This window comes from Embiotoca jacksoni, unplaced genomic scaffold (assembly GCF_022577435.1).
Source record: "Embiotoca jacksoni isolate LCO1_2020_lvr unplaced genomic scaffold, fEmbJac1.0.p SCAF_8, whole genome shotgun sequence".
Lineage (NCBI taxonomy): Eukaryota > Metazoa > Chordata > Actinopteri > Embiotocidae > Embiotoca > Embiotoca jacksoni.
In genome coordinates, this window is record NW_027185436.1 from 15,514,580 (window position 1) to 15,527,523 (window position 12,944).

A 12,944-nucleotide genomic window follows, 5' to 3' on the forward strand; every position below is an offset into this window, starting at 1 on the left:
GGTGTCAGAGGAGAGTAGAGACTCTTAGCGACAGAGAAAGAAGAGGAAGAGTGAACAGAGATGGATGGATGTGATCACTTGGGAATGATATTGAGTGGAAAAGGGCGAAAAAGATGGGGCAAAGCGGAGAAAGAGCGAGCAGCCTTTCCCTGCAGTGCAAGCCTCTCTTTCTCGCTCGCGCTCTCATTCAAAGGCAGTTAGTTACTCTTTGATGTATCTATAATTAGTCAGTAGACACTGTGAAGTGTTTTAAAAGAATCAAATTGCATTGAAACACTTGAGCGCTCTAAACAGGGGCTAACATGCTCCGCAGCAAGGGGAGCGAGCAAGAAAAATTAATGGCGGGCCTTTTTGATGTGCTTGATCAGAAATGTATTTATTAACTGCAAACGGGAGCAGTAATTAACCCACAGACAGCTTGTTTTCTCTGGGTCTTCTAATGTGTCAAACGGTTCATCCCGCAAGGCTCCACTCTCCAGCTCATGTGCACACACCTCCCATCCCATCCCGCTGGACCACTTTCTCCTCAATTAAGTAGACTCTGTGCATGTGTGTGTATGTATGTGTGTGTGTGTGTGTGTGTTGGGGTTGTACGTGCGTGAGTGTGTGTGGGCATGCTTATGGGCGAGGGAGTGCAAAAACACAGCAATAACAAGAAAGAAATGCATAGTGGCTGCTTTAAATCCCATGCCTATAGCTATGTTATTCCTGCAAAGTGCGTGTCTGTAAGAACGAAGAGGTTTGAGTGCATATGGATAAAAATTCATAGAGCTTTGAATAAAGAAATGTACATAAACAATGTTCCTAAACAAAATCTACAGTGCAAAAAAGCAAAAGAGAAAACTAGATACTTTCTTTAAAAAGGGCACAATTGGTTTGCATACATTTAAAGACTTCTATCTTTACACAAAGTTGCTGAAAGACACAGGTGGGCGATGGTTTGTATTAGTGTCAGGTTGGAAGAGGTGAAGGAGTTTTGACACGGATAGACAGCAGAAGCTGGGATGGCCTCAAGGGAAACCTGACAAGGACATATTCGAACACCCTGTCACCAAACGTGAACACAAGGATCTTTCAAGTCTCCGTTTTGATGTTATTTTTCCCATACTGCCTCTGATGTAAGCTATGTATTTACAGTATTTATGCATATACTGGATATGCGTGTTTGTAAGAGAGTTTTCACATGACAAGGACATCACATAAAAGAAAGCAGTTAGAACCTCATTGAGGCCTTTACACACACACACACACACACACACACACACACACACACACACACACACACACACACACACACACACACACACACACACACACACACGCACACAGAGAGAAAGGGAGCGAGTGTCTGACTGAGGGAAACATAGAGAGACAGAAAGATACAAATAGAGAGAATAGCAAGTCTTCGTCACACAGTGAGAAAGCCCAGGAGATTGTGAAGCTGTCACGGACAAAACACTGCATGAATATTTAGCAGCCAAATTAAAATTACAAAATACAAAACAAAAAAGAGTGGGTGAAAGAAAAAGAAGGAAAATAAAATATCCCTGAAAACACCAGTGGGACAAGTGCCCACCTTTAATCCCCCACTAGCCGTACCGTCATTGTGCCGCCTCCTTCCTCCTCCACCCTCCCCCGTCAACATCCGAAGAAAAGCGGGGAGATACATCCTAAATAAACAATATAGGATGTAGAGAGTCTCGCAGTAGATCCTATAGATCAAGAAACCGGCAGACGAGCAATGTAACCCAGCTCTCAGATCATACGGAGGCTTGCAAACACAGCTGGCACAATGCGTTAGTTAGTAGACTCCAATACGGTGGAATCATTTACAGTAAAAGTACATTAAATGCTTATGCAGCTAACACAGTATGTTAACAATAAATATAGTACTGAACAAAGCAAGTGACAAACAAATGATTTCTGGGATTTCAGGAGCAAAAACTACCTGTTATTTATAAGTTTATATCACCATCCCCATAACTTTAATTCTTTACAACTAATAAGTAGTAAATGTATGCTCAACTGACAATACAGTTATTGTATCATGATTTTAGAATTATAAAATGGGAATAAATAATACAAAAGACCACAAAATCAGGGTAAAACTTTAACACTTTTGAAGCATATTAGCTAAACAGTATATGAGTTTTTATTGCTTTATGCATATCAGTAGTATATGCAATAGACTGGATTATAAATCAAAAAGCAAGCAGTAAACTAGCAGTGAGCAAACATTAACATCCTCACTGTCTACCATTACTTCTAAATACTACTCTGGCCTGGTAAGAATAAGGCGCCACTATTATATCAGCTATAGGCACACACAAGCTTTATTATTACAGTAGGCAACTCTCATTGAAACACTAACAGAAGATATGGTGATGATCAATATGTAATGCAGAATACCACTAGAGTAGAAAATAAAACATTAACCTTAGAGGCCTTCGGATAACCCGCAAAAGACACACTGTAGGCCCATTTAGCTGAAGGGTATGGTTATAAAGCCAAGAAGCTGGACAAACTTTATTTTCACCTTCCCCTGTGCACCATTAGTTCTGTCAAATCCACTTCCCTCCCACCATCTTTCGACCCATCCACTGTCTCTCTGAAGGCGGAGAGATCTGCATGCTCTGGAGCAGATCTGGTTTAACAGCAACACTGTTGTTGTACTGCCGGCCCTACATTTCATTATCCAACCCTCTCCTTTCCCCTCTTTTCCTGCTGTTCCTGATGTGCAGAGGAGGCAGATAGTGCCCAAGGACAAGGATGAACCAGATTGTTTACAGAGGCAGTACTTTCTCAAAGAAACCGAATGCGTATTATTTTTAATCGTTTCGGCATGTTTCACACACTATCACCCTGGTTCCTGTATTCCTGAGGTGGCCGGTGCTTGTTTATATTCATGTGCATGTGTTTAAGAATATGGCATTTTTTACACACTCATATCTTTGCGTGGATAGATATGTGTTAATAAGTGCTGTGGTGTTGTAAGCTTGAACTTTATTTGATCTATGATTTGGAAAATGTAGATTTTTCAACATGTATGAGAGTGATGGTGTCGACAAGGGTGTATTGCGTTTCTGAATGGTGTTTGTTGGTGGGAGGTAGGAAGGACAAGTGGAAAACTAAAACACTCACCAGCTCAACGAAAGACAGCCCTCCATAGCTGTGGGCCATGATGAAGACATTCTTGGCTGCGGCTTTGGACACAAAGTGGTCCCACACGTACAGCATGTGTTCCTCGGAGGAACCATTTTCCTGCAACACAAAAAATGAACTCTAATGTCATATCCATAACAAAGAAGACTCAAAGAAATCTTATACGCTTGAAGGCTGCTAACAAACTCGGTTGCGAAACTACAAAACATTTAAGATATGCCCAGCCAATGAGAATGAAGCATCAATAGAGTTATTAAACTCGATTGATGCTTTAATGCTACAGCATCAAAACCTGCACCCTTGGGCAAGCCAAAAAGAAAGAAATACGAAAAAAGTGGTGGTAGCCTGAGGTGATTTCTACAAAGAGCCACACTTCAACAGATCAATAAGTCTTGCATATTGCAAATGCCCTAAATGTAAAACTCAATAGGCAGGATGACGTAACATTTAAATCTTAATTTGTACCCCGTTGCTGAATCAATGGCCCATCTAAACACCAGTAGAGGTATAATGGGAAGACACTAGGGGAAGGTCAAAGGAAAAAAAAACAGCAGAGAGAAGATACACAATGCATATACAAAACACACACACACACACACTCACATGCAGTGTTGCACGCATGCACACAGTCACAAATGAATGCACCTACGTATGTTGTCACTCTCATCTGCACGTATAGAGTCGTACACACACAAATGCAGTAACATGTAACCGGACGACATGTTTAATTAACCCGAGATGTACGTGCTTATCCAGGGCTGGAAAGAAGAATAGTAAAAGTACAGGCGAGAAAAGGGCAACCGTTAATGAACTTGTGACATTGATTCCAGGCTTTGATTTCCTATCAAACTGTCTGGTTCACAATAGAAATCAACAATACATCCCCACAAGAGGTTACACTACACGTGGAGCTTTGTTGACTAGCAACACCTGTATCCTACATCGCAACACCGCACCATATTGTAGCCATACTGGATGTAAACATGATATTTACACACACACACACAGACACACACACACACACACACACACACACACACACACACACACACACACACACACACACACACACACACACACACACACACACACTTTCTTAATTAGCATACACATGCATATAAAAGTAATTTCTCAAAATAAATAAACGCATGGCCAACAAAGAATTGGAGCTCATCTGTTAATTGAGTGTCAAAATGTTCAATGTGACTCAAAACAAATAATTAGCGATATAATGTAAGGGATATAGCAGGTGACTTAAGAGACTGTCCTTACTTTCCATAAATGTGTTTTCGACTACAGTATTATCACAGAAAGATAATTGCTTTAACACTCGCTCTCTTAAAGGGTCTAATTGAGGAGAAAGTGTAGAAAGCACACACATTACAGAAAATTTGGTTTAAACTTTACTTTTAGAAGAAAGTACACCAGCTTGTGATTTGATGAGATGTTTTCACTTGCATGCATCTGTGTGCCCAAGTGTGTGTGCGCTTGTACTATTTGATGATGTGCTGATGTGTGTTTTTGTTGCTGTGTTTGTCTAGAGGTAAATTAACCTGTCAGAGTGTTTGTGTTTGCGCTAGATTAGCATGAGGGGGTTGTAGTGTCAGCACCAACCTCCATTCACAGAGTGTGATGCAAGAGCAGGCAACTTCGCTCTGCCCTGCCCTTCTGCCATCAGTCCTGTGTGCGTGCGTGCGTGTGTGTGTGTGTGTGTGTGTGTGTGTGTGTGTGTGTGTGTGTGTGTGGTGGGGGGTATCGGGCATGTGCAGAGTGCCTGGCTGAAGCAGAGTTGTCTGTCTGAAAGGCTGTGACATCAAAGCCCTTTGAAGTCTCCCTCCTCTCTCCTCCACCATGTCACCCTTCATCTGTGAGGCCCATTTCATTAGCCGCCTCCCTTCCTCACTCTTTCCCTCTCTTCTACTTTCTTTTCCCCTCCACTGATGCCACCCGTTCTTCTTCACAATCCTCCGTCCCCTGTTTAGTCCACTTCTCCACCCACCCTTTAGTGACAATGCCCGACAGAGACATGAGGCAGGGTTTGCTCGCACTTTTATGTGTCTGTGCATGCGTCAATTATTCCATGAATAAGTCCAAAATTAGTCCAACAGACTGCACATAAAATGTGGCAAAGAGAGATAACTGACAAAATATTAATTTTTAATCCACGTGAATACAAGAAGAGTGTTTTTTTTTATTATTATTTGTTTCTGTACTATGAACAATAATAATAATAATTTCAAAAACCATTAAAAAGACTGCCGGATTGACTTCTTTATGGTAGCAAGCTGTGTGTGTGGTGTGGTCCGGATGCCAACACCCAACCCCAAACACAAACACCGATACATATTCTTTGCGTATACCCTCGGCAGCAGGCAACAGCGTGACTGACTACCTGGCATGGCAGTGGAGTGAATTATCTAAACAGCATTTGCATATTGTTGCAATTATTTCCTGGGGTTAATTCGCAGCAGTGGAGCACACCGCCTAGCGAGACTGGCTTCCTGTCACCAGTTCTCTCACAGTATCTTAGTTTATTTATTTATCTTTCAGAGTTTCCCCACACTGTTTGCTTATATTTATTTGTGTTTGTGTGTGTGTGTGTGTGTGTGTGTGTGTGTGTGTGTGTGTGTGTGTGTATCTGCCAGCACTGACAGGATAGTATCCCAGCTGCACACCTGTTGCCAACATCCTTCAGCCATGACTGTCAAGGGACATTTGAAGGCGTGTACTGTTTGTGTGTATGTGCTTACCAAATATATAGGGATCCATACTGTCCCCTCAAGGAACATAAAAAAAAAACCCCCAAATCTTCAGCCTAGACGGTCTCAAGTCTAAATAGTCTCCAATGTTCACAGCTAACAATTATCAGAAAGAAATTAAAAATGACACTGACAGAGAGAGAGAGAGAGAGAGAGAGAGAGAGAGCGAGAGAGAGAGAGAGAGAGAGAGAGAGAGAGAGAGAGAGAGAGAGAGTCTTATACAGTATCCAGTATATTTATGTAGCACCAATGACTACAGTGGGAAGGACAACCAAAATGGGGTTTTGGCCAAGTTCCTGCTACCCAATAAACAGAACGTTGATTTTGGGTTATAAAATACATCAACATTATGACTGCTAGACAACCTGCTATGCAACATTGTGCATGACTTTCTACCCTACTTTCAATCCATAAGTGCTTCCAACTGTTAAGTCTTTTGTTGAATGTGTGCCATCCAATTGTCTAGTTTCAAAAATGTGTTCAATTTAGCTCTTTCCATTACTTACATAATAAAAACGTATGCTCCAGTCAATAGCCACACTTGATTGTATGCACCAAAGCACACACACAGAAATAGGCTTGCTCCAGTACATGCACACAGATCGAAATTGGCGTGCGCAACACACACGGTCTCTTGTTTCTTCAAAAGTTGTCCGGTCCAATACTTGCCCTATGTTTATTCACTGTAATGAGAAGCAGGGAAAGGAGAGCAGAGGAGCGGAGTGCACTGTAGCCAGAATAACAGCCTCAACGCCAACACAAACCCAGTGTCTGACCAGCACAGGAAACAATGAATCTAACAACATCAACACACTCTGACAAACAACCACTGAAGACCTCCCTGCTCCCTCCCTTCTACGCCTCAACCCCAGTCATCGAAAAGAGAGAGGACTTCAGAAAACGTCTGAGGAAGCTGGAATTTCTAGTTGGGAGATGGTGAGCAGTGTGGACCGGAAGGAATCTAGTGGATAAGAGCCATTATACTACTCTGAAACCTTTTAGTGGGAGCCAGAAGTGTCAGGACAGTGTCACGGGATCCCTAAACAACTTTATTGGGTTCGGACTGTTTAGCTTGGGCAGTGCTGGTTCCAATCTTGCAAAAATGTTAATAAGTATTTCAAGGTGTTAGAGTGAGAGCTGATGTAGAAATCAAAAGTAATAGAAAGACACATCACACAACATTTTAATCCCAGAGTTTTTTCCTGTAAAGGAAGAGGTTGAAACAAATTACTCAAATTACACAGAAGCTCTGTCACTCTTTCTAACTCACTCACTTTCTCTCACGCACAAACAAAAAAAAAAAAGAATGTCTGACCGATCTCTCAATCTCTCAGTCCCCTTGTGCTCTCAGGCCACACACTGAGTGAGCCAACCTGCAGCCCCAGTCATTATGGTCTTTAATATGTCCAGCTCAGTACGCAACAGGATTGTTTTCATTTGGTCTAATGATTAAATATTAAAAAAGCAATGTAGGTAATTACATGTTTAGTATTAGCAAAGAGGTTATTAGAATGAGTTAGTTCGTGTTTGTTTGTGCACGTGAGAGCATTTCTGCGTACATGTCTTTGTGCACACAATTAAAAAGTGGACCTCCACAACACCTGCGTGCAATTGCATTCTAATCAATGTCTGGGACGTGTAGTCTTTTGCCATATCTATCTCTTTTTTTTTCCTTCCGCTCTCATATTTGTTTCATTCTTTACTCTCTTTAAAGGCAGACTGAGAGCTGAGATGAGCTGGAAGCTGTCTGGGAGCTGATGGGTCTTGCTCGAGTGGGGGAAAGGAAGGTATGGAGCAAATTAGCGGCAGAGATGGGGAAACTAATGACTGTGGCATTGTAGGTAATTAGCAGGTATAGTACCTATGGAGAGTTGGGATTATAATGATGTGAGAAAGAGACAGAGAAAAGGGAGAATGAGGTGAAAAACGTGTGCAAGACTAACAAGATGGGGGAAACTGTGTGTGTGTGTGTGTGTGTGTGTGTGTGTGTGAGTGAGAGAAGTGTAGGTGTGTTATTTGACTTTGCAATGAGGGGATATACAGTGTGAGGAGGGAGAGAGAGTGAGTGAGCGAGATAGAGAAAGAGAGACAGAGACAGAGAGAGATAGAGGGAGAGAGAGATAGGGAGAGAGAGAGAGAGAGAGAGAGAGAGAGAGAGAGAGAGAGAGAGAGAGAAAGAGAAAGAAAGAGAGAGAGAGAGAGAGAGAGAGAGAGAGCATACCATTCATTCATCCCACGTGCAGATTAGCGTGCGCAGACTGTATACAATAAAATAGCATGACCTTGGTAGGGTCAGTCTGCTCTGACAATATTTGCCAGGGCATTGTTTCAAATCAATAACTCATTAACAAAGTACAAAGGAAGTTGCTGTGGGTTTGTGAGATTCTTTATTAGAAAAGAGCGTCTGCGGGCCAGAAAGGTCATCGCTGTGACATCTCGGCTAGCCTCGCGCTGCCGCCCAGATTGTCAGGTGAAATTACTGCGAGTCATTAATTGACATAAGGCAAAGGAGAGCGGGCAGGCAGACAAGGCTGTGTTTGTTCCAGGATGACCCTGAGGTGCTCTGTGTGTGTGTGTGTGTGTGTGTGTGTGTGTGTGTGCGTGTGTGTGCGTGCGTGTGTGCTGGTGAGCGCGTGCATGTGCGTATGTGTACCAGTGTGGTGTGTGTGTGTGTGTGTGTATGTCTTTATTCGTGTCAGCCTGTATCCACAACAGGGTTTTGTGCAGAGAGAGAAAGAGACAGGGAGACAGGGAGCTCAGTGGGCGGGAAGGTGTGAGGGAGGGCAGGATGGATGTGTTTGATGGTTGACCTGACTAGAAGATTGGGAGCAGGGATCTGAGACCAGCTACACTGGTTCTGCCTTGAGCGAACACACAAACACACAGGTATGCATGCACGCACAGATGTTATGTACTACACATCCAAATTCTCGGAAGTACTCGCACACTAACAAGCACAAAATCCTAAAGACTTCCCCTTCGAGAAGTCAAATCCACTCACTTATACATCCAATTCTAACATAGGATACACCTGGAGTTAAAGCATGCCACAGTGTAGTGTGGTCCTAAACATGAAGGCTAAGCACACATACATGGATACAAGTCAAAGCTTTTCCACTGACACACACAGAAATACACACCCAAATACAAAAATGGCGTCTAGCCAATTTGTTCTCTGCAGCAAGCGAGCTGCCCTCTAACCCTGGTCATTGACCTCTCCTCTGACCAAGTTCAGAGGTTAATCAAGTCTCTACCTGTCCTTGGAAATGCTGAGCATTGCTTCTTGGCAAAACCACAGATCAAAGGTCAAATAAACTCTGTCTGTATAATTGCTTTTGGACCACACATCGGGGCAAATGGGTGAAGGTGACAAAGAGCAAAAGCGAAACACTGTCGTGCCATGTCGAATACAATTGTCAGTGTGTGTGCTTGTGTGCCCATGTCTTAATGTGTATAATCAAGTTTTGGGATGTGTGTGGATGTGGTTGTGGATGTACAATAGTGAATCCTCAGGACAATTTGTACAACAGTGGGAACATGGGGAAACAGACATCATCTGCTAAACAGAGACAAGGGCAAGGATCTCAGCCGACTCCAGTGGAAAGCTGCAGCTGGGAATAATGGGTCTTGGAGAGGCAGGAGCTAAATAATGGATGCTCCTTCTTTGAAGAAACACAAAGTACCATCCTACACAAATCAGTATGAGACAGTACAAGACCCCCTATCTGTGTGACATCCATCACCCCAAAATTGGAGACAATAATCCCCAGAAGAGACCAATATTTGAACTGAAGACAAAGTTATGATATTCAAAACAAGCTCCCCACCCCATCCACAAATTACAAAATTACAAAAAATACCTGATACAATGAAGTTCTTCCTACCTTACATTAACTTAACCCTGAATGAGGGGGTCAAAACCATTTAAAATGAGGGAATTGAACAATGCCTTCAGTTGAAACACACAATAAAGAGTCCCAATGTTTCACCCCCATTGTGGTATGTTTGTGCCAAATGTAGAATTGTAGTGAAAAGCAGAGATGTCATAGTGGACGCATTCAAAGTCCTCCAGTTTCAGTCATACAGATCTCTCATTCTTGAAGTTGCACTGAAGTTGAATATAGCAGAAGGAAAAGAACAGAAGGAATAGCCTCAATCTGCTACTTCAAAATGCTATTGGAGTGAGGGCCTCTCTGTCTATCTCTCTCTGAACATTTAAGAAATGTACAATGTTGAAAGGGGAAAACATAAAACACGAAGAAAGAAAGAGAGAAAAGTATTCCAGTCATTTATAAAAATAAGTGGTGCTTAAAGAAAGGCGAAGCTCTGTTTTTTGTCCTCTTTGCTCTTTTTTTCCCCTTCTTCTTTCCAGGGCCTGCTGGCCTAATCCCAGCCAGCCAGCCTTGGGTGAACTCTTTGGAAGCTTCTTAAGCCCATGAATGTGCCTTTTGTTCCTGCCATTCCTCCGCTTGGCTGACAGAAAATAGCTAACTGGATTACTGCTAAAATTCAGAGTAAAGTGAACTCCCAAACTTCTATATGGCTAAGTGCTAAGAAAGTGCCCCCCCCACCCCCTTTCCCTTCACTATCCTGATCAGCATCCCTCCGATCAGACTTTCTATCCCTCCATGCCTCCCTCTGTCCTCTCTCTTTTTCCTCCTCCTCTACCAACATCCCCCTAAACATGGCTCAGTGGTGTGTGATCCAGGGGAGCAGAGAGGAGAGGGATTAGATAAGGTTGAGAGGTTGCACACTATGAACCCAAGGCTAAAAAGTAAGAATCCTAAAAGCAGTTAAGAGCTTATTAATGCGTGTAAGGAAGCGTATTAATCAACTCAACTCTATCACTGGGCTGCGGTGTATTTGTGTGTACGGCAATCGTTCTGAGTCAATTTGGAGAAAAAAAACCCAACGCAATACAATTTTATGAGACTTATAGGTATAAATACAGAGCAAGACAGATGTTAGTCTAAGCTTATGGTGGTTTTTAAGTCATGTTGGATTTCATGATATTACAAGCAATAGAGGGATCTATTTTAAGTGTGTGTGTGTGTGTGTGTGTGTGTGTGTGTGTTTCTGAATGGCTGTGTGCAGGTGGTCTGGCAGCTCAGCGGGAGTTAGAGAGCGAGGTGTAGTGAATAAAAAGGTTGGTGGGTGTGTGTGTGTATGTGTGTGTGTGTGTGTGTGTGTGTGTGTGTGTGTGTGTGTGTGTGTGTGTGTGTGTGTGTGTGTGTGTGTGTGTGTGTGTTGTGTGTGTGTCTTGGGTGGGTGCTGTTAAAAAAAAAGAAAGAAAAAAAAAGATGAAAACAGACCTGCTAAAGAGGTTTGATTTGATCCACCACCCACCCTGACTCACGAGCTGAAGGATGGAGACACACACACAAACACACCATATCAGTTCTTTCTTCACCTCCTTTACTCTTTTGTCGCCACTATGTGTGCGCCTTTACATATCTGCATGTGTCCTTGTGTGCATGCGACAGCTTACTCTGGGGCGGACAGAGGCAGAGCAGTGGAGAGTAACGCAGTGAAGGAGGAGGCGTGGACGATAAAGGCGAGGTCATACACACTAACATCCTGCTCACTTCTGGGTCAAAGGTCAAAATTCAAGAGGCACCAACACTGAGCCAGTCTGCTCACTCATTAATCTTTATCCCGAGCCTTGCAATCCCTGCATCTGAAGACAAGTGTATTTGGCTGAAAAATCTAAACCTCCTACATGACCCCTATTTTCCTGGTTAATGAGGATAATTTTGTAGCCTGCTTGTTTGAAAAAAAAAATAGACATACGCAGCAATTATTTTTTTAATCCATCTCTCTAGGTTTTAATATGCCCCAACACTGAATTCTGCACCAGATATGAAGTGCTAAATCTGTTATCAATGTGCTACTGTAGCTTAAAGTTTAATAACAGGAAAAAAGGGACCTGACATGGCACTCATGGTGGGGTGGTATTTTCTTCAGTTAATCATTATGTTGTCTCTCCTCACCTTCATCTCGTTGAGTTGTCAGAAGCCAAGACTGTTTAACTGCACAGTATTTCTGAGACACCGCGGCCTCAAATAGACACATCACTGCTCCATACCGCCCTTGTCTCAATGTATCTGACCCTGTCCCGCATACATTATACAAGTATTGCGAAAGCAAGTGGGGCCGGATATCAAGATATTAATAATATTGCATGCTTCCTTGTAGGTTAGGGAAACCTTGGTTGGGACTGTATTTACACATTGCAAACATTACTGAGTGTTAAATATCTTGGGCAAAAGGAGGAGATCAGAAAGATGATATATTTGTATGTGGATAAAAAAAAGAAAAGAAATGGTGAGTAGGAGATCATTATGTGATAAGAAAATGATTCAAGTTTCACCTAAAAAAAAAAAAAAAAAAGTTCTTAACGAAATCATAATAATCTGAGCAAGATGTGGGTTTTTACATCCATGTGTGCACACACAAACTCTTCCTGGGAGTCATAATATCAAAATAAAATACAAAATAAATTACATGATAAAGTTTAAAATAATAAAAAATATAGAGAGCTGTCAGTAGATACAAGTTTGTGTGCCATCACTATTATAAATGAACATGATGGATCGTTTACCAAGACCTTCATGTCACATACTGTAAAGCAAGTTCATCAGTCGTATGAATGTAAAGAAGTGCGACAGAGTACGATAGCACTGCAGCTAATTATGCCTTATTAGAGTGTGTATAAAGGTACTGCCGGGGGGGGGGGGGGGGGGGGGGGGGGGGGGTGAGAAAGACAGCCTGCGTTGACAGCTCACACACCGCCCGCTAGTCCCACAGCAGCCCGAACTCTTGTCAGACACCAGAGAGTGACGTCTTTCACACAGACACACGCACGCACACTCTTTGCACACATGTACAAACACCCCCACACACATAGAAGCATACATTTCATTGCTGCGGGCTTTTTAAAACGGGAAAACAAATTTGGCCGGACTGTTTCAGAAGTAGCAAATTAAGAATTTAGTTGGCTGGGGTGAAACACAAGACATCTAT

The 12,944-nt window shown here is 42.5% G+C and overlaps 1 protein-coding gene across 3 annotated transcripts in view; it reads right to left on the reverse strand.

The window, feature by feature from the left end:
* The window catches only part of arb2a (ARB2 cotranscriptional regulator A), a 146,886-nt gene that overhangs the window by 75,415 nt on the left and 58,527 nt on the right, over positions 1 to 12,944 (reverse strand). For all 3 annotated transcript variants that reach the window (XM_069178250.1, XM_069178249.1, XM_069178251.1), the window contains exon 8: positions 3,142 to 3,261. In XM_069178250.1, coding sequence (XP_069034351.1) covers positions 3,142 to 3,261 — 120 coding nt within the window. The remainder of the gene's footprint in view (positions 1 to 3,141; positions 3,262 to 12,944) is intronic.